The sequence below is a fragment of the Cherax quadricarinatus genome, chromosome 81 (genome assembly GCF_038502225.1).
Source record: "Cherax quadricarinatus isolate ZL_2023a chromosome 81, ASM3850222v1, whole genome shotgun sequence".
NCBI lineage: Eukaryota > Metazoa > Arthropoda > Malacostraca > Decapoda > Parastacidae > Cherax > Cherax quadricarinatus.
This window is the reverse complement of record NC_091372.1, coordinates 7503257-7528256: the sequence shown is the minus strand read 5'-3', so window position 1 is coordinate 7528256 and position 25000 is coordinate 7503257. Positions and strand designations below refer to the sequence as shown.

Genomic DNA, 25000 nt, shown 5'->3' with positions numbered 1-25000 from the left:
TCAGTTACTGTATACATCAGGCACTATAGACATTATATGCATAAACATCGGTATCACCAGTTGCTGTGAACATCAATCATTATTACTAACATGAGTCAGCAGTAACATGCTCCAGACATGTTTACTAACATGAGTCAGCAGTAACATGCTCCAGACAAGTTTACTAACATGAGTCAGCAGTAACATGCTCCAGACATGTTTACTAACATGAGTCAGCAGTAACATACTCCTGACATGTTTACTCATTAACATGAGTCAGCAGTAACATGCTCCAGACAAGTTCACTTACTAACATGAGTCAGCAGTAACATGCTCCAGACATGTTTACTAACATGAGTCAGCAGTAACATACTCCAGACATGTTTACTCACTAACATGAGTCAGCAGTAACATGCTCCAGACAAGTTCACTTACTAACATGAGTCAGCAGTAACATGCTCCAGACATGTTTACTAACATGAGTCAGCAGTAACATGCTCCAGACATGTTTACTAACATGAGTCAGCAGTAACATGCACCAGACAAGTTTACTAACATGAGTCAGCAGTAACATGCTCCAGACATGTTTACTCACTAACATGAGTCAGCAGTAACATACTCCAGACATGTTTACTCACTAACATGAGTCAGAAGTAACATGCACCAGACATGTTTACTCACTAACATGAGTCAGCAGTAACATGCTCCAGACAAGTTCACTTACTAACATGAGTCAGCAGTAACATGCTCCAGACATGTTTACTAACATGAGTCAGCAGTAACATACTCCAGACATGTTTACTCACTAACATGAGTCAGCAGTAACATGCTCCAGACAAGTTCACTTACTAACATGAGTCAGCAGTAACATGCTCCAGACATGTTTACTAACATCAGTCAGCAGTAACATGCTCCAGACAAGTTTACTCACTAACATGAGTCAGCAGTAACATGCACCAGATAAGTTTACTCACTAACATGAGTCAGCAGTAACATTCTCCGGACAAGTTTACTAACATGAGTAAGCAGTAACATGCACCAGACAAGTTTACTCACTAACATGAGTCAGCAGTAACATGCACCAGACATGTTTACTCACTAACATGAGTCAGCAGTAACATGCTCCAGACAAGTTTACTCACTAACATGAGTCAGCAGTAACATGCTCCAGACAAGTTTACTCACTAACATGAGTCAGCAGTAACATGCTCCAGACAAGTTTACTAACATGAGTCAGCAGTAACATGCTCCAGACAAGTTTACTCACTAACATGAGTCAGCAGTAACATGCTCCAGACAAGTTTACTCACTAACATGAGTCAGCAGTAACATGCTCCAGACATGTTTACTCACTAACATGAGTCAGCAGTAACATGCTCCAGACAAGTTTACTCACTAACATGAGTCAGCAGTAACATGCTCCAGACAAGTTTACTCACTAACATGAGTCAGCAGTAACATGCTCCAGACAAGTTTACTCACTAACATGAGTCAGCAGTAACATGCTCCAGACAAGTTTACTCACAAACATGAGTCAGCAGTAACATGCTCCAGACAAGTTTACTCACTAACATGAGTCAGCAGTAACATGCACCAAACAAGTTTACTCACTAACATGAGTCAGCAGTAACATGCACGAGACAAGTTTACTAACATGAGTCAGCAGTAACGTGCTCCAGACAAGTTTACTCACTAACATGAGTCAGCAGTAACATGCTCCAGACAAGTTTACTAACATGAGTCAGCAGTAACATGCACCAGACAAGTTTACTAACATGAGTCAGCAGTAACATGCTCCAGACAAGTTTACTCACTAACATGAGTCAGCAGTAACATGCTCCAGACAAGTTTACTAACATGAGTCAGCAGTAACATGCTCCAGACATGTTTGCTCACTAACATGAGTCAGCAGTAACATGCTCCAGACATGTTTACTCACTAACATGAGTCAGAAGTAACATGCACAGACATGTTTACTCACTAACATGAGTCAGCAGTAACATGCTCCAGACATGTTTACTCACTAACATAAGTCAGCAGTAACATGCTCCAGACAAGTTTACTCATTAACATGAGTCAGCAGTAACATGCTCCAGACAAATTTACTCACTAACATGAGTCAGCAGTAACATGCTCCAGACAAGTTTACTAACATGAGTCAGCAGTAACATGCACCAGACAAGTTTACTCACTAACATGAGTCAGCAGTAACATGCTCCAGACAAGTTTACTCACTAACATGAGTCAGCAGTAACATGCTCCAAACAAGTTTACTCACTAACATGAGTCAGCAGTAACATGCACCAAACAAGTTTACTCACTAACATGAGTCAGCAGTAAGATGTTCCAGACAAGTTTACTCACTAACATGAGTCAGCAGTAACATGCGCCAGACAAGTTTACTCACTAACATGAGTCAGCAGTAACATGCTCCAGACAAGTTTACTCACTAACATGAGTCAGCAGTAACATGCACCAAACAAGTTTACTCACTAACATGAGTCAGCAGTAACATGCTCCAGACAAGTTTACTCACTAACATGAGTCAGCAGTATCATGCACCAGACAAGTTTACTCACTAACATGAGTCAGCAGTAACATGCTCCAGACAAGTTTACTCACTAACATGAGTCAGCAGTAACATGCTCCAGACAAGTTTACTCACTAACATGAGTCAGCAGTAACATGCACCAAACAAGTTTACCCACTAACATGAGTCAGCAGTAACATGCTCCAGACAAGTTTACTCACTAACATGAGTCAGCAGTAACATGCTCCAGACAAGTTTACTAACATGAGTCAGCAGTAACATGCTCCAGACAAGTTTATTCACTAACATGAGTCAGCAGTAACATGCTCCAGACAAGTTTACTAACATGAGTCAGCAGTAACATGCACCAGACAAGTTTATTCACTAACATGAGTCAGCAGTAACATGCTCCAGACAAGTTTACTAACATGAGTCAGCAGTAACATGCACCAGACAAGTTTACTAACATGAGTCAGCAGTAACATGCTCCAGACAAGTTTACTCACTAACATGAGTCAGTAGTAACATGCTCCAGACAAGTTTACTAACATGAGTCAGCAGTAACATGCTCCAGACAAGTTTACTCACTAACATGAGTCAGCAGTAACATGCTCCAGGCAAGTTTACTAACATGAGTCAGCAGTAACATGCTCCAGACAAGTTTACTCACTAACATGAGTCAGCAGTAACATGCACCAGACAAGTTTACTCACTAACATGAGTCAGCACTAACATGCTCCAGACATGTTTACTAACATGAGTCAGCAGTAACATGCTCCAGACATGTTTACTAACATGAGTCAGCAGTAACATGCTCCAGACAAGTTTACTAACATGAGTCAGCAGTAACATGCTCCAGACAAGTTTACTCACTAACATGAGTCAGCAGTAACATGCACCAGACAAGTTTACTCACTAACATGAGTCAGCAGTAACTTGCTCCAGACAAGTTTACTCACTAACATGAGTCAGCAGTAACATGCTCCAGACAAGTTTACTCACTAACATGAGTCAGCAGTAACATTCTTCAGACAAGTTTACTAACATGAGTCAGCAGTAACATGCGCCAGACAAGTTTACTAACATGAGTCAGCAGTAACATGCTCCAGACAAGTTTACTCACTAACATGAGTCAGCAGTAACATGCACCAGACAAGTTTACTCACTAACATGAGTCAGCAGTAACATGCACCAGACAAGTTTACTCACTAACATGAGTCAGCAGTAACATGCACCAGACAAGTTTACTCACTAACATGAGTCAGCAGTAACATGCTCCAGACAAGTTTACTCACTAACATGAGTCAGCAGTAACATGCTCCAGACAAGTTTACTCACTAACATGAGTCAGCAGTAACATGCTCCAGACAAGTTTACTCACTAACATGAGTCAGCAGTAACATGCTCCAGACAAGTTTACTCACTAACATGAGTCAGCAGTAACATGCACCAGACAAGTTTACTCACTAACATGAGTCAGCAGTAACATGCTCCAGACATGTTTACTCACTAACATGAGTCAGCAGTAACATGCTCCAGACAAGTTTACTCACTAACATGAGTCGGCAGTAACATGCTCCAGACAAGTTTACTCACTAACATGAGTCAGCAGTAACATGCTCCAGACAAGTTTACTCACTAACATGAGTCAGCAGTAACATGCTCCAGACAAGTTTACTAACATGAGTCAGCAGTAACATGCTCCAGACATGTTTACTCACTAACATGAGTCAGCAGTAACATGCTCCAGACAAGTTTACTCACTAACATGAGTCAGTAGTAACATGCTCCAGACAAGTTTACTAACATGAGTCAGCAGTAACATGCTCCAGACAAGTTTACTCACTAACATGAGTCAGCAGTAACATGCTCCAGACAAGTTTACTAACATGAGTCAGCAGTAACATGCTCCAGACAAGTTTACTCACTAACATGAGTCAGCAGTAACATGCACCAGACAAGTTTACTCACTAACATGAGTCAGCACTAACATGCTCCAGACATGTTTACTAACATGAGTCAGCAGTAACATGCTCCAGACATGTTTACTAACATGAGTCAGCAGTAACATGCTCCAGACAAGTTTACTAACATGAGTCAGCAGTAACATGCTCCAGACAAGTTTACTCACTAACATGAGTCAGCAGTAACATGCACCAGACAAGTTTACTCACTAACATGAGTCAGCAGTAACTTGCTCCAGACAAGTTTACTCACTAACATGAGTCAGCAGTAACATGCTCCAGACAAGTTTACTCACTAACATGAGTCAGCAGTAACATTCTTCAGACAAGTTTACTAACATGAGTCAGCAGTAACATGCGCCAGACAAGTTTACTAACATGAGTTAGCAGTAACATGCTCCAGACAAGTTTACTCACTAACATGAGTCAGCAGTAACATGCACCAGACAAGTTTACTCACTAACATGAGTCAGCAGTAACATGCACCAGACAAGTTTACTCACTAACATGAGTCAGCAGTAACATGCACCAGACAAGTTTACTCACTAACATGAGTCAGCAGTAACATGCTCCAGACAAGTTTACTCACTAACATGAGTCAGCAGTAACATGCTCCAGACAAGTTTACTCACTAACATGAGTCAGCAGTAACATGCTCCAGACAAGTTTACTCACTAACATGAGTCAGCAGTAACATGCTCCAGACAAGTTTACTCACTAACATGAGTCAGCAGTAACATGCACCAGACAAGTTTACTCACTAACATGAGTCAGCAGTAACATGCTCCAGACATGTTTACTCACTAACATGAGTCAGCAGTAACATGCTCCAGACAAGTTTACTCACTAACATGAGTCGGCAGTAACATGCTCCAGACAAGTTTACTCACTAACATGAGTCAGCAGTAACATGCTCCAGACAAGTTTACTCACTAACATGAGTCAGCAGTAACATGCTCCAGACAAGTTTACTCACTAACATGAGTCAGCAGTAACATGCTCCAGACAAGTTTACTCACTAACATGAGTCAGCAGTAATATGCTCCAGAGAAGTTTACTCACTAACATGAGTCAGCAGTAACATGCACCAAACAAGTTTACTCACTAACATGAGTCAGAAGTAACATGCACCAGACAAGTTTACTCACTAACATGAGTCAGCAGTAACATGCACCAAACAAGTTTACTCACTAACATGAGTCAGCAGTAACATGCACCAGACAAGTTTACTCACTAACATGAGTCAGCAGTAATATGCTCCAGACAAGTTTACTCACTAACATGAGTCAGCAGTAACATGCACCAGACAAGTTTACTCACTAACATGAGTCAGCAGTAACATGCTCCAGACAAGTTTACTCACTAACATGAGTCAGCAGTAACATACACCAGACAAGTTTACTCACTAACATGAGTCAGCAGTAACATGCTCCAGATAAGTTTACTAACATGAGTCAGCAGTAACATGCACCAGACAAGTTTACTCACTAACATGAGTCAGCAGTAACATGCACCAGACAAGTTTACTAACATGAGTCAGTAGTAACATGCTCCAGATAAGTTTACTAACATGAGTCAGCAGTAACATGCACCAGACAAGTTTACTCACTAACATGAGTCAGCAGTAACATGCTCCAGACAAGTTTACTCACTAACATGGGTCAGCAGTAACATGCACCAGACAAGTTTACTCACTAACATGAGTCAGCAGTAACATGCTCCAGACAAGTTTACTCACTAACATGAGTCAGCAGTAACATGCTCCAGACAAGTTTACTCACTAACATGAGTCAGCAGTAACATGCTCCAGACAAGTTTACTCACTAACATGAGTCAGCAGTAACATGCTCCAGACAAGTTTACTCACTAACATGAGTCAGCAGTGACATGCACCAGACAAGTTTACTCACTAACATGAGTCAGCAGTAACATGCTCCAGACATGTTTACTCACTAACATGAGTCAGCAGTAACATGCTCCAGACAAGTTTACTCACTAACATGAGTCGGCAGTAACATGCTCCAGACAAGTTTACTCACTAACATGAGTCAGCAGTAACATGCTCCAGACAAGTTTACTCACTGACATGAGTCAGCAGTAACATGCTCCAGACAAGTTTACTCACTAACATGAGTCAGCAGTAACATGCTCCAGACAAGTTTACTCACTAACATGAGTCAGCAGTAACATGCTCCAGACAAGTTTACTCACTAACATGAGTCAGCAGTAACATGCACCAGATAAGTTTACTCACTAACATGAGTCAGAAGTAACATGCATCAGACAAGTTTACTCACTAACATGAGTCAGCAGTAACATGCACCAAACAAGTTTACTCACTAACATGAGTCAGCAGTAACATGCACCAGACAAGTTTACTCACTAACATGAGTCAGCAGTAACATGCTCCAGACAAGTTTACTCACTAACATGAGTCAGCAGTAACATACACCAGACAAGTTTACTCACTAACATGAGTCAGCAGTAACATGCTCCAGATAAGTTTACTAACATGAGTCAGCAGTAACATGCACCAGACAAGTTTACTCACTAACATGAGTCAGCAGTAACATGCACCAGACAAGTTTACTAACATGAGTCAGTAGTAACATGCTCCAGATAAGTTTACTAACATGAGTCAGCAGTAACATGCACCAGACAAGTTTACTCACTAACATGAGTCAGCAGTAACATGCTCCAGACAAGTTTACTCACTAACATGAGTCAGCAGTAACATGCACCAGACAAGTTTACTCACTAACATGAGTCAGCAGTAACATGCTCCAGACAAGTTTACTCACTAACATGAGTCAGCAGTAACATGCTCCAGACAAGTTTACTCACTAACATGAGTCAGCAGTAACATGCTCCAGACAAGTTTACTCACTAACATGAGTCAGCAGTAACATGCTCCAGACAAGTTTACTCACTAACATGAGTCAGCAGTGACATGCACCAGACAAGTTTACTCACTAACATGAGTCAGCAGTAACATGCTCCAGACATGTTTACTCACTAACATGAGTCAGCAGTAACATGCTCCAGACAAGTTTACTCACTAACATGAGTCGGCAGTAACATGCTCCAGACAAGTTTACTCACTAACATGAGTCAGCAGTAACATGCTCCAGACAAGTTTACTCACTGACATGAGTCAGCAGTAACATGCTCCAGACAAGTTTACTCACTAACATGAGTCAGCAGTAACATGCTCCAGACAAGTTTACTCACTAACATGAGTCAGCAGTAACATGCTCCAGACAAGTTTACTCACTAACATGAGTCAGCAGTAACATGCACCAGACAAGTTTACTCACTAACATGAGTCAGAAGTAACATGCACCAGACAAGTTTACTCACTAACATGAGTCAGCAGTAACATGCACCAAACAAGTTTACTCACTAACATGAGTCAGCAGTAACATGCACCAGACAAGTTTACTCACTAACATGAGTCAGCAGTAATATGCTCCAGACAAGTTTACTCACTAACATGAATCAGCAGTAACATGCTCCAGACAAGTTTACTCACTAACATGAGTCAGCAGTAACATACACCAGACAAGTTTACTCACTAACATGAGTCAGCAGTAACATGCACCAGACAAGTTTACTAACATGAGTCAGCAGTAACATGCACCAGACAAGTTTACTAACATGAGTCAGCAGTAACATGCTCCAGATAAGTTTACTAATATGAGTCAGCAGTAACATGCACCAGACAAGTTTACTCACTAACATGAGTCAGCAGTAACATGCACCAGACAAGTTTACTAACATGAGTCAGTAGTAACATGCTCCAGATAAGTTTACTAACATGAGTCAGCAGTAACATGCACCAGACAAGTTTACTCACTAACATGAGTCAGCAGTAACATGCTCCAGACAAGTTTACTCACAGGAAGAGGGTCTCCCTGGTGTTCCAGTCTGTGTTCCTGTGCAGCGTCCTACACGAGAACACCAGCAGTAGCAGCAGGAGGCAGGGCGCCCGTACACGACCCACTCTTGACACACCCACACCCATCAGTAGTGAGTAACCCAGGCTGTCAACACGAGGGGATATAATTCATGATGTTAGAGAACAGTACTGAATAACCCAGGCTGTGAACAAGAGGGGAAATATCCCAGACTTAACACAAGGGGAAATGTGGAAAAAGACACATTATGTACAGTTCAGGACATTTATTAGAGGAAACGTTTCGCCACGAGTGGCTTCTTCAGTCCTAATACAGAGAAAACTAAGAAAACATTTATATATATAGTGGCAGGAGTCAGGTGAGGTGATGCGTGGGTAGAGGTGGTAGTAGTAGTAGTAGTAGTAGTAGTAGTAGTAGTAGTAGTAGTAGTAGTAGTAATGGAACTAAGGAGGTGAGGCAAGAGAGGGACCTGCTGGCATCAAGTAACACCAGTTCCCAGGATGGGTAATATCCTCTTGCTTAGTAATTTTGAAATACTGTAACTACCGGATCTTTGCTTTATAGTGTTACTGACAGAAATTAGTGCAGCTTCAATGCATTTTCTCCGTCTTAAGTCGTCTTCTTTAATAACTAGTTTAGCTTCATTGAATTTCATGAGGTGTCCAACATCGTCTCTATGTTGAACAAATGCGTTTTTGCGGTCATCAGAGTTCTGGCTGTTTCCCCTACATATACTTTGTCACACCCCCCACATGGTATAGTGTAGATTCCTGCACTTGTGCCAGAATCATGCTTGGGTTTTTGTATCAGGTTCCTAATAGTAGTTGAAGAGCTGGTAGATATTTTAGCCAGTTTTCTGTCAAACATGTTTGAAACATTAGTGGCAACGTTGCTGACCGGTAAAACGATGTAACTTGGAGGCTTTTCTTCAATTTGATAGGTGTTGGTCTTGCTTAGGATACGTGCCGCACGTTTCCTGCAGTCACGTATGAAGTGTAGGGGAAAGTGCAGTGAACTAAAAGAGTTGGTGATGTATGTACATTCTTCTTCGAGGAACTGTGGACTGGAAATTCTGTAGGCTCTCAGAAAGAAGCCAATAACTACCCCTCTTTTAGTTCTTGTGTCATGGTGAGAGAAGAAATGTAGAAGATCGTTCTTGTAGGTAGGCTTCCGGTAGACTTTAAAAGAAAGTTTATTTTCCCCTGTGCGTAAGAGAACGTCGAGAAAAGGTAATTGGTTGTCCTTCTCCTCCTCTAGTGTAAATTTAATAGTAGGTTCCAGAGTGTTGATGGTGTTGAGGATGCCCCGTACGTCAAGATTTTTGGGTACAATGACCAAAATATCATCTACGTACCGCATCCATGTAACTGAGCGAGGGATGTTACTGAGGATCCTACTTGATTCCAGGTCCTCCATATATAAATTGGCAAGAACTGCACTAAGGGGGGATCCCATGGCTAGTCCGAAGAGTTGTTTGTACTTCTTGTCCTCAAACCTAAAACAGTTATAACGAACACAAAGTTCGACAAGGCTCACAAAATCTTGGCGGGGTACAGGTAACTCTGTATCATCTTTAATCACCCTGCGAAGAAGATCAATGGCTTGATCAACTGGGACATTGGTGAATAAGGCAGTCACATCAAAACTTGCAAGCTTCTTATCACTCATGTCGAGATCCCTGATACGGTTAAGGAGGTCACCCGAATGCTTTAGATGAGCCTGACTGATTGTACCCAGGAGCTTTGACAAATATTTCGCCAAAACTCCTGCTAGACTGTGAGGGGCGCTGCCGATTCCAGATGTAATGGGTCTCATAGGCACATTTGGTTTGTGGGTCTTTGGTAAACCATAAAGTCTTGCTGACTTGGGGTTGGTAGGGATGTGGCGCAAGAGCTTTTTACCTTCTTCTGATTTCCTGAGTATGCTGCGGGTCTTACTGAGAAAAGAATCTGTTTCTTTCTTCCATACATGTTCGGGGATGGAAACGTATGTGTTGGCGTCGTTCAATAAATCTTGCATCTTACTAACGTAGTCTGTACTATTGAGGATGACCACTCCTCCCCCTTTGTCCGCTGTGGTGATGAGGATATCATTATTAGTAGCTAAGTTTTTGAGTGCCTGGATGTAGCGACGAGGAATGACTGGACGACTAGGTTCAGAAACTGCAGCTGCAATAAGTCCTTGTATGAAACCTTTGTTAAACTCAGAGTCACCGAAGAAATGGTTTTTGATCACTGTGTCTAACTCGCATTTAGGCTTCCGTATGCCAGTAGCAAACTTCAGACCTAAGCTGAGTGCTTCGGATTCTGTATCACTGAGAGCATAAGAAGAAAGGTTATTGATGATGTCAGCTCTACCAATATCTTTCCATTTGCTGTGTTGACAGAGAGAGGAAAGTTTTCTTGAGAGCCGTAGTTTCTGCTGTAGGTTGGCGGTGGTAACTTTGCTTAGGATGTGTTCGGCGGTGCGTCTGTCAGGAGCGGGAAGGGAAGTGAGCACTATGGTAATAATCTTTGGAGCAAGCTGATAGATCTTCCTTGCACTCTCGTAGGTAGTGGTAAGTAGCAGGAGAGAAGGGATGTTTAGAATCTGTGAGATGGTGTGGAGTGGATCTAGGTGCGACCATTTCTTCAATGCAGTCTTGCAGAAAGGAGAAACGGTTCTTGAAGCTATAACACTATAAAGCAAAGATCCGGTAGTTACAGTATTTCAAAATTACTAAGCAAGAGGATATTACCCATCCTGGGAACTGGTGTTACTTGATGCCAGCAGGTCCCTCTCTTGCCTCACCTCCTTAGTTCCATTACTACTACTACTACTACTACTACTACTACTACTACTACTACTACTACTACTACCACCTCTACCCACGCATCACCTCACCTGACTCCTGCCACTATATATATAAATGTTTTCTTAGTTTTCTCTGTATTAGGACTGAAGAAGCCACTCGTGGCGAAACGTTTCCTTTAATAAATGTCCTGAACTGTACATAAGTGTCTTTTTCCACATCTTGTCGGTATCACCATACCATTTCCACAAGGGGAAATAACCCAGGCTGTGAACAAGAGGGGAAATATCCCAGACTTAACACAAGGGGAATTAACCCAGGCTGTGAACAAGCGGGGAAATATCCCAGACTTAACACAAGGGGAAATAACCCAGGCTGTGAACAAGCGGGGAAATATCCCAGACTTAACACAAGGGGAAATAACCCAGGCTGTGAACAAGAGGGGAAATAACCCAGACTTAACACAAGGGGAAATAACCCAGGCTGTGAACAAGAGGGGAAATAACCCAGACTTAACACAAGGGGAAATAACCCAGGCTGTGAACAAGCGGGGAAATATCCCAGACTTAACACAAGGGGAAATAACCCAGGCTGTGAACAAGCGGGGAAATATCCCAGACTTAACACAAGGGGAAATAACCCAGGCTGTGAACAAGCGGGGAAATATCCCAGACTTAACACAAGGGGAAATAACCCAGGCTGTGAACAAGAGGGGAAATAACCCAGCCTGTTAACAACAGTAGTGAATTAAGAAATACGGTAAGATATACGCAGTTTTCAGTGTATATAAGTGAGATATAAATGTTGATGTGTATACACAGAGATATACACATCTCTTGAGGTACATAAGGAATATTTCACTTGGGGATGTAGATCATTACAACATTCACCTGGGGATGTAGATCACTACAACACTCACCTGGGGATGTAGATCACTACAACACTCACCTGGGGATGTAGATCACTACAACATTCACCTGGGGATGTAGATCACTACAACACTCACCTGGGGATGTAGATCACTACAACACTCACGTGGGGATGTAGATCACTACAACATTCACCTGGGGGATGTAGATCACTACAACACTCACCTGGGGATGTAGATCACTACAACATTCACCTGGAGATGTAGATCACTACAACATTCACCTGGGTATGTAGATCACTACAACACTCACCTGGGGATGTAGATCACTACAACATTCACCTGGGGATGTAGATCACTACAACACTCACCTGGAGATGTAGATCACTACAACATTCACCTGGGGATGTAGATCACTACAACACTCACCTGGGGATGTAGATCACTACAACATTCACCTGGAGATGTAGATCACTACAACATTCACCTGGGGATGTAGATCACTACAACATTCACCTGGGGATGTAGATCACTACAACACTCACCTGGAGATGTAGATCACTACAACATTCACCTGGGGATGTAGATCACTACAACATTCACCTGGGGATGTAGATCACTACAACACTCACCTGGAGATGTAGATCACTACAACACTCACCTGGAGATGTAGATCACTACAACATTCACCTGGGGATGTAGATCACTACAACATTCACCTGGGGATGTAGATCACTACAACACTCACCTGGAGATGTAGATCACTACAACATTCACCTGGGGATGTAGATCACTACAACACTCACCTAGGGATGTAGATCACTACAACATTCACCTGGGGATGTAGATCACTACAACACTCACCTAAGAATGTAGATCACTACAACACTCACCTGGAGATGTAGATCACTACAACATTCACCTGGGAATGTAGATCACTACAACACTCACCTGGAGATGTAGATCACTACAACATTCACCTGGGGATGTAGATCACTACAACACTCACCTGGGGATGTAGATCACTACAACATTCACCTGGGGATGTAGATCACTACAACACTCACCTGGGGATGTAGATCACTACAACATTCACCTGGGGATGTAGATCACTACAACATTCACCTGGGGGATGTAGATCACTACAACACTTACCTGGGGATGTAGATCACTACAACATTCACCTGGGGGATGTAGATCACTACAACACTTACCTGGGGATGTAGATCACTACAACATTCACCTGGGGATGTAGATCACTACAACACTCACCTGGGGATGTAGATCACTACAACATTCACCTGGGGATGTAGATCACTACAGCACTCACCTGGGGATGTAGATCACTACAACATTCACCTGGGGATGTAGATCACTACAGCACTCACCTGGGGATGTAGATCACTACAACATTCACCTGGGGATGTAGATCACTACAACATTCACCTGGGGATGTAGATCACTACAACATTCACCTGGGGATGTAGATCACTACAACATTCACCTGGGGATGTAGATCACTACAACATTCACCTGGGGATGTAGATCACTACAACATTCACCTGGGGATGTAGATCACTACAACATTCACCTGGGGATGTAGATCACTACAAGATTCACCTGGGGATGTAGATCACTACAACATTCACCTGGGGGATGTAGATCACTACAAGATTCACCTGGGGATGTAGATCACTACAACATTCACCTGGGGGATGTAGATCACTACAACATTCACCTGGGGGATGTAGATCACTACAACATTCACCTGGGGGATGTAGATCACTACAACACTCACCTGGGGATGTAGATCACTACAACATTCACCTGGGGATGTAGATCACTACAACATTCACCTGGGGATGTAGATCACTACAGCACTCACCTGGGGATGTAGATCACTACAACATTCACCTGGGGATGTAGATCACTACAACATTCACCTGGGGATGTAGATCACTACAACACTCACCTGGGGATGTAGATCACTACAACATTCACCTGGGGATGTAGATCACTACAACATTCACCTGGGGATGTAGATCACTACAACATTCACCTGGGGATGTAGATCACTACAACATTCACCTGGGGATGTAGATCACTACAACATTCACCTGGGGATGTAGATCACTACAACACTCACCTGGAGATGTATGTCACTACAACATTCACCTGGGGATGTAGATCACTACAACATTCACCTGGGGATGTAGATCACTACAACACTCACCTGGGGATGTAGATCACTACAACATTCACCTGGGGATGTAGATCACTACAACATTCACCTGGGGATGTAGATCACTACAACATTCACCTGGGGATGTAGATCACTACAACATTCACCTGGGGATGTAGATCACTACAACATTCACCTGGGGATGTAGATCACTACAACATTCACCTGGGGATGTAGATCACTACAACACTTACCTGGGGATGTAGATCACTACAACATTCACCTGGGGATGTAGATCACTACAACATTCACCTGGGGATGTAGATCACTACAACATTCACCTGGGGATGTAGATCACTACAACATTCACCTGGGGATGTAGATCACTACAACATCCACCTGGGGATGTAGATCACTACAACATTCACCTGGGGATGTAGATCACTACAACATTCACCTGGGGATGTAGATCACTACAACATTCACGTGGGGGATGTAGATCACTACAACATTCACCTGGGGGATGTAGATCACTACAACATTCACCTGGGGGATGTAGATCACTACAACACTCACCTGGGGATGTAGATCACTACAACATTCACCTGAGGATGTAGATCACTACAACACTCACCTGGGGATGTAGATCACTACAACATTCACCTGGGGATGCAGATCACTACAACATTCACCTGGGGATGTAGATCACTACAACATTCACCTGGGGATGTAGATCACTACAACATTCACCTGGGGATGTAGATCACTACAACATTCACCTGGGGATGTAGATCACTACAACACTCACCTGGGGATGTAGATCACTACAACATTCACCTGGGGATGTAGATCACTACAACACTCACCTGGGGATGTAGATCACTACAACATTCAACTGGGGATGTAGATCACCACAACATTAAACAGGGGATGTAGATCACTACAACATTCACCTGGGGATGTAGATCACTACAACATTCACCTGGGGATGTAGATCACTACAACACTCACCTGGGGATGTAGATCACTACAACATTCACCTGGGGATGTAGATCACTACAACATTCACCTGGGGATGTAGATCACTACAACACACCTGGGGATGTAGATCACTACAACACTCACCTGGGGATGTAGATCACTACAACACTCACCTGGGGATGTAGATCACTACAACACTCACCTGGGGATGTAGATCACTACAACATTCACCTGGGGGATGTAGATCACTACAACATTCACCTGGGGATGTAGATCACTACAACATTCACCTGGGGGATGTAGATCACTACAACATTCACCTGGGGATGTAGATCACTACAACATTCACCTGGGGGATGTAGATCACTACAACATTCACCTGGGGGATGTAGATCACTACAACACTCACCTGGGGATGTAGATCACTACAACATTCACCTGGGGGATGTAGATCACTACAACACTTACCTGGGGATGTAGATCACTACAACATTCACCTGGGGATGTAGATCACTACAACACTCACCTGGGGATGTAGATCACTACAACATTCACCTGGGGATGTAGATCACTACAGCACTCACCTGGGGATGTAGATCACTACAACATTCACCTGGGGATGTAGATCACTACAGCACTCACCTGGGGATGTAGATCACTACAACATTCACCTGGGGATGTAGATCACTACAACATTCACCTGGGGATGTAGATCACTACAACATTCACCTGGGGATGTAGATCACTACAACATTCACCTGGGGATGTAGATCACTACAACATTCACCTGGGGATGTAGATCACTACAACATTCACCTGGGGATGTAGATCACTACAACATTCACCTGGGGATGTAGATCACTACAAGATTCACCTGGGGATGTAGATCACTACAACATTCACCTGGGGGATGTAGATCACTACAAGATTCACCTGGGGATGTAGATCACTACAACATTCACCTGGGGTATGTAGATCACTACAACATTCACCTGGGGGATGTAGATCACTACAACATTCACCTGGGGGATGTAGATCACTACAACACTCACCTGGGGATGTAGATCACTACAACATTCACCTGGGGATGTAGATCACTACAACATTCACCTGGGGATGTAGATCACTACAGCACTCACCTGGGGATGTAGATCACTACAACATTCACCTGGGGATGTAGATCACTACAACATTCACCTGGGGATGTAGATTACTACAACACTCACCTGGGGATGTAGATCACTACAACATTCACCTGGGGATGTAGATCACTACAACATTCACCTGGGGATGTAGATCACTACAACATTCACCTGGGGATGTAGATCACTACAACATTCACCTGGGGATGTAGATCACTACAACATTCACCTGGGGATGTAGATCACTACAACACTCACCTGGGGATGTAGATCACTACAACATTCACCTGGGGATGTAGATCACTACAACATTCACCTGGGGATGTAGATCACTACAACACTCACCTGGGGATGTAGATCACTACAACATTCACCTGGGGATGTAGATCACTACAACATTCACCTGGGGATGTAGATCACTACAACATTCACCTGGGGATGTAGATCACTACAACATTCACCTGGGGATGTAGATCACTACAACATTCACCTGGGGATGTAGATCACTACAACACTTCACCTGGGGATGTAGATCACTACAACATTCACCTGGGGATGTAGATCACTACAACATTCACCTGGGGATGTAGATCACTACAACATTCACCTGGGGATGTAGATCACTACAACATTCACCTGGGGATGTAGATCACTACAACATTCACCTGGGGATGTAGATCACTACAACATTCACCTGGGGATGTAGATCACTACAACATTCACCTGGGGATGTAGATCACTACAGCACTCACCTGGGGATGTAGATCACTACAACATTCACCTGGGGATGTAGATCACTACAACATTCACCTGGGGATGTAGATCACTACAACACTCACCTGGGGATGTAGATCACTACAACATTCACCTGGGGATGTAGATCACTACAACATTCACCTGGGGATGTAGATCACTACAACATTCACCTGGGGATGTAGATCACTACAACATTCACCTGGGGATGTAGATCACTACAACATTCACCTGGGGATGTAGATCACTACAACACTCACCTGGGGATGTAGATCACTACAACATTCACCTGGGGATGTAGATCACTACAACATTCACCTGGGGATGTAGATCACTACAACACTCACCTGGGGATGTAGATCACTACAACACTTACCTGGGGATGTAGATCACTACAACATTCACCTGGGGATGTAGATCACTACAACATTCACCTGGGGATGTAGATCACTACAACATTCACCTGGGGATGTAGATCACTACAACATTCACCTGGGGATGTAGATCACTACAACATTCACCTGGGGATGTAGATCACTACAACATTCACCTGGGGATGTAGATCACTACAACATTCACCTGGGGATGTAGATCACTACAACATTCACCTGGGGGATGTAGATCACTACAACATTCACCTGGGGGATGTAGATCACTACAACATTCACCTGGGGGATGTAGATCACTACAACACTCACCTGGGGATGTAGATCACTACAACATTCACCTGAGGATGTAGATCACTACAACACTCACCTGGGGATGTAGATCACTACAACATTCACCTGGGGATGTAGATCACTACAACATTCACCTGGGGATGTAGATCACTAGAACATTCACCTGGGGATGTAGATCACTACAACATTCACCTGGGGATGTAGATCACTACAACATTCACCTGGGGATGTAGATCACTACAACATTCACCTGGGGATGTAGATCACTAGAACATTCACCTGGGGATGTAGATCACTACAACATTCACCTGGGGATGTAGATCACTACAACATTCACCTGGGGATGTAGATCACTACAACACTCACCTGGGGATGTAGATCACTACAACACTCACCTGGGGATGTAGATCACTACAACATTCACCTGGGGATGTAGATCACTACAACACTCACCTGGGGATGTAGATCACTACAACATTCAACTGGGGATGTAGATCACTACAACATTAAACAGGGGATGTAGATCACTACAACATTCACCTGGGGATGTAGATCACTACAACATTCACCTGGGGACGTAGATCACTACAACATTCACCTGGGGATGTAGATCACTACAACAATCACCTGGGGATGTGGATCACTACAACACTCACCTGGGGATGTAGATCACTACAACACTCACCTGGGGATGGAGATCACTACAACATTCACCTGGGGATGTAGATCACTACAACATTCACCTGGGGATGTAGATCACTACAACATTCACCTGGGGATGTAGATCACTACAACACTCACCTGGGGATGTAGATCACAACAACATTCACCTGGGGATGTAGATCACTACAACACTCACCTGGGGATGTAGATCATTACAACATTCACCTGGGGATGTAGATCACAGCATTCACCTGGGGATGTAGATCACTACAACATTCACCTGGGGATGTTGATCACTACAACACTCACCTGGGGATGTAGATCACTACAACACTCACCTGGGGATGTAGATCACTACAACATTCACCTGGGAATGTAGATCACTACAGCACTCACCTGGGGATGTAGATCACTACAACACTCACCTGGGGATGTAGATCACTACAACACTCACCTGGGGATGTAGATCACTACAGCACTCACCTGGGGATGTAGATCACTACAGCACTCACCTGGGGATGTTGATCACTACAACACTCACCTGGGGATGTAGATCACTACAACATTCACCTGGGGATGTAGATCACTACAGCACTCACCTGGGGATGTAGATCACTACAGCACTCACCTGGGGATGTAGATCACTACAGCACTCACCTGGGGATGTAGATCACTACAGCACTCACCTGGGGATGTAGATCACTACAACATTCACCTGGGGATGTAGATCACTACAGCACTCACCTGGGGATGTAGATCACTACAACATTCACCTGGGGATGTAGATCACTACAGCACTCACCTGGGGATGTAGATCACTACAGCACTCACCTGGGGATGTAGATCACTACAACATTCACCTGGGGATGTAGATCACTACAACATTCACCTGGGGATGTAGATCACTACAACATTCACCTGGGGATGTAGATCACTACAGCACTCACCTGGGGATGTAGATCACTACAACACTCACCTGGGGATGTAGATCACTACAGCACTCACCTGGGGATGTAGATCACTACAACATTCACCTGGGGATGTAGATCACTACAACATTCACCTGGGGATGTAGATCACTACAACATTCACCTGGGGATGTAGATCACTACAGCACTCACCTGGGGATGTAGATCACTACAACATTCACCTGGGGATGTAGATCACTACAACATTCACCTGGGGATGTAGATCACTACAACATTCACCTGGGGATGTAGATCACTACAACATTCACCTGGGGATGTAGATCACTACAACATTCACCTGGGGATGTAGATCACTACAACATTCACCTGGGGATGTAGATCACTACAACATTCACCTGGGGATGTAGATCACTACAACATTCACCTGGGGATGTAGATCACTACAACATTCACCTGGGGGATGTAGATCACTACAACATTCACCTGGGGATGTAGATCACTACAACATTCACCTGGGGATGTAGATCACTACAACATTCACCTGGGGGATGTAGATCACTACAACATTCACCTGGGGATGTAGATCACTACAACACTCACCTGGGGATGTAGATCACTACAACATTCACCTGGGGATGTAGATCACTACAACATTCACCTGGGGATGTAGATCACTACAGCACTCACCTGGGGATGTAGATCACTACAACATTCACCTGGGGATGTAGATCACTACAACATTCACCTGGGGATGTAGATTACTACAACACTCACCTGGGGATGTAGATCACTACAACATTCACCTGGGGATGTAGATCACTACAACATTCACCTGGGGATGTAGATCACTACAACATTCACCTGGGGATGTAGATCACTACAACATTCACCTGGGGATGTAGATCACTACAACATTCACCTGGGGATGTAGATCACTACAACACTCACCTGGGGATGTAGATCACTACAACATTCACCTGGGGATGTAGATCACTACAACATTCACCTGGGGATGTAGATCACTACAACACTCACCTGGGGATGTAGATCACTACAACATTCACCTGGGGATGTAGATCACTACAACATTCACCTGGGGATGTAGATCACTACAACATTCACCTGGGGATGTAGATCACTACAACATTCACCTGGGGATGTAGATCACTACAACATTCACCTGGGGATGTAGATCACTACAACACTTACCTGGGGATGTAGATCACTACAACATTCACCTGGGGATGTAGATCACTACAACATTCACCTGGGGATGTAGATCACTACAACATTCACCTGGGGATGTAGATCACTACAACATTCACCTGGGGATGTAGATCACTACAACATTCACCTGGGGATGTAGATCACTACAACATTCACCTGGGGATGTAGATCACTACAACATTCACCTGGGGATGTAGATCACTACAGCACTCACCTGGGGATGTAGATCACTACAACATTCACCTGGGGATGTAGATCACTACAACATTCACCTGGGGATGTAGATTACTACAACACTCACCTGGGGATGTAGATCACTACAACATTCACCTGGGGATGTAGATCACTACAACATTCACCTGGGGATGTAGATCACTACAACATTCACCTGGGGATGTAGATCACTACAACATTCACCTGGGGATGTAGATCACTACAACATTCACCTGGGGATGTAGATCACTACAACACTCACCTGGGGATGTAGATCACTACAACATTCACCTGGGGATGTAGATCACTACAACATTCACCTGGGGATGTAGATCACTACAACACTCACCTGGGGATGTAGATCACTACAACATTCACCTGGGGGATGTAGATCACTACAACATTCACCTGGGGATGTAGATCACTACAACATTCACCTGGGGATGTAGATCACTACAACATTCACCTGGGGATGTAGATCACTACAACATTCACCTGGGGATGTAGATCACTACAACATTCACCTGGGGATGTAGATCACTACAACATTCACCTGGGGATGTAGATCACTACAACATTCACCTGGGGATGTAGATCACTACAACATTCACCTGGGGGATGTAGATCACTACAACATTCACCTGGGGGATGTAGATCACTACAACATTCACCTGGGGGATGTAGATCACTACAACACTCACCTGGGGATGTAGATCACTACAACATTCACCTGAGGATGTAGATCACTACAACACTCACCTGGGGATGTAGATCACTACAACATTCACCTGGGGATGTAGATCACTACAACATTCACCTGGGGATGTAGATCACTAGAACATTCACCTGGGGATGTAGATCACTACAACATTCACCTGGGGATGTAGATCACTACAACATTCACCTGGGGATGTAGATCACTACAACATTCACCTGGGGATGTAGATCACTACAACATTCACCTGGGGATGTAGATCACTACAACATTCACCTGGGGATGTAGATCACTACAACATTCACCTGGGGATGTAGATCACTACAACACTCACCTGGGGATGTAGATCACTACAACACTCACCTGGGGATGTAGATCACTACAACATTCACCTGGGGATGTAGATCACTACAACACTCACCTGGGGATGTAGATCACTACAACATTCAACTGGGGATGTAGATCACTACAACATTAAACAGGTGATGTAGATCACTACAACATTCACCTGGGGATGTAGATCACTACAACATTCACCTGGGGACGTAGATCACTACAACATTCACCTGGGGATGTAGATCACTACAACAATCACCTGGGGATGTGGATCACTACAACACTCACCTGGGGATGTAGATCACTACAACACTCACCTGGGGATGGAGATCACTACAACATTCACCTGGGGATGTAGATCACTACAACATTCACCTGGGGATGTAGATTACTACAACATTCACCTGGGGATGTAGATCACTACAACACTCACCTGGGGATGTAGATCACAACAACATTCACCTGGGGATGTAGATCACTACAACACTCACCTGGGGATGTAGATCATTACAACATTCACCTGGGGATGTAGATCACAGCATTCACCTGGGGATGTAGATCACTACAACATTCACCTGGGGATGTTGATCACTACAACACTCACCTGGGGATGTAGATCACTACAACACTCACCTGGGGATGTAGATCACTACAACATTCACCTGGGAATGTAGATCACTACAGCACTCACCTGGGGATGTAGATCACTACAACACTCACCTGGGGATGTAGATCACTACAACACTCACCTGGGGATGTAGATCACTACAGCACTCACCTGGGGATGTAGATCACTACAGCACTCACCTGGGGATGTTGATCACTACAACACTCACCTGGGGATGTAGATCACTACAACATTCACCTGGGGATGTAGATCACATTCACCTGGGGATGTAGATCACTACAACACTCACCTGGGGATGTAGATCACTACAACACTCACCTGGGGATGTAGATCACTACAACATCACCTGGGGATGTAGATCACTACAACATTCACCTGGGGATGTAGATCACTCACTACAGATCACTACAACATTCACCTGGGGATGTAGATCACTACAGCACTCACCACCTGGGGATGTAGATCACTACAACATTCACCTGGGGATGTAGATCACTACAACATTCACCTGGGGATGTAGATCACTACAACATTCACCTGGGGATGTAGATCACTACAGCACTCACCTGGGGATGTAGATCACTACAACACTCACCTGGGGATGTAGATCACTACAGCACTCACCTGGGGATGTAGATCACTACAACATTCACCTGGGGATGTAGATCACTACAACATTCACCTGGGGATGTAGATCACTACAACATTCACCTGGGGATGTAGATCACTACAACATTCACCTGGGGATGTAGATCACTACAGCACTCACCTGGGGATGTAGATCACTACAGCACTCACCTGGGGATGTAGATCACTACAACATTCACCTGGGGATGTAGATCACTACAACATTCACCTGGGGATGTAGATCACTACAACATTCACCTGGGGATGTAGATCACTACAGCACTCACCTGGGGATGTAGATCACTACAACACTCACCTGGGGATGTAGATCACTACAACATTCACCTGGGGGATGTAGATCACTACAACATTCACCTGGGGATGTAGATCACTACAACATTCACCTGGGGATGTAGATCACTACAACACTGGGGATGTAGATCACTACAACATTCACCTGGGGATGTAGATCACTACAGCACTCACCTGGGGATGTAGATCACTACAGCACTCACCTGGGGATGTAGATCACTACAGCACTCACCTGGGGATGTAGATCACTACAACATTCACCTGGGGATGTAGATCACTACAACATTCACCTGGGGATGTAGATCACTACAACATTCACCTGGGGATGTAGATCACTACAACACTCACCTGGGGATGTAGATCACTACAACACTCACCTGGGGATGTAGATCACTACAACACTCACCTGGGGATGTAGATCACTACAACATTCACCTGGGGATGTAGATCACTACAACACTCACCTGGGGATGTAGATCACTACAACACTCACCTGGGGATGTAGATCACTACAACATTCACCTGGGGATGTAGATCACTACAACATTCACCTGGGGATGTAGATCACTACAACATTCACCTGGGGATGTAGATCACTACAACACTCACCTGGGGATGTAGATCACTACAACATTCACCTGGGGATGTAGATCACTACAACACTCACCTGGGGATGTAGATCACTACAACATTCACCTGGGGATGTAGATCACTACAACACTCACCTGGAGATGTAGATCACTACAACATTCACCTGGGGATGTAGATCACTACAACACTCACCTGGGGATGTAGATCACTACAACACTCACCTGGGGATGTAGATCACTACAACATTCACCTGGGGATGTAGATCACTACAACACTCACCTGGGGATGTAGATCACTACAACACTCACCTGGGGATGTAGATCACTACAACACTCACCTGGGGATGTAGATCACTACAACATTCACCTGGGGATGTAGATCACTACAACACTCACCTGGGGATGTAGATCACTACAACATTCACCTGGGGATGTAGATCACTACAACACTCACCTGGAGATGTAGATCACTACAACATTCACCTGGGGATGTAGATCACTACAACATTCACCTGGGGATGTAGATCACTACAACATTCACCTGGGGATGTAGATCACTACAACATTCACCTGGGGATGTAGATCACTACAACACTCACCTGGGGATGTAGATCACTACAACATTCACCTGGGGATGTAGATCACTACAACATTCACCTGGGGATGTAGATCACTACAACATTCACCTGGGGATGTAGATCACTACAACACTCACCTGGGGATGTAGATCACTACAACATTCACCTGGGGATGTAGATCACTACAACATTCACCTGGGGATGTAGATCACTACAACACTCACCTGGGGATGTAGATCACTACAACACTCACCTGGGGATGTAGATCACTACAACATTCACCTGGGGATGTAGATCACTACAACATTCACCTGGGGATGTAGATCACTACAACATTCACCTGGGGATGTAGATCACTACAACACTCACCTGGGGATGTAGATCACTACAACATT

The 25000-nt window shown here is 44.1% G+C and overlaps 1 protein-coding gene across 2 annotated transcripts in view; it reads right to left on the bottom strand.

The window, feature by feature from the left end:
- Nucleotides 1-25000, bottom strand: part of LOC128699873 (protein O-mannosyl-transferase TMTC1) — a 158785-nt gene that overhangs the window by 45987 nt on the left and 87798 nt on the right. For both annotated transcript variants that reach the window (XM_070102310.1, XM_070102311.1), the window contains exon 10: nucleotides 8373-8516. In XM_070102310.1, coding sequence (XP_069958411.1) covers nucleotides 8373-8516 — 144 coding nt within the window. The remainder of the gene's footprint in view (nucleotides 1-8372; nucleotides 8517-25000) is intronic.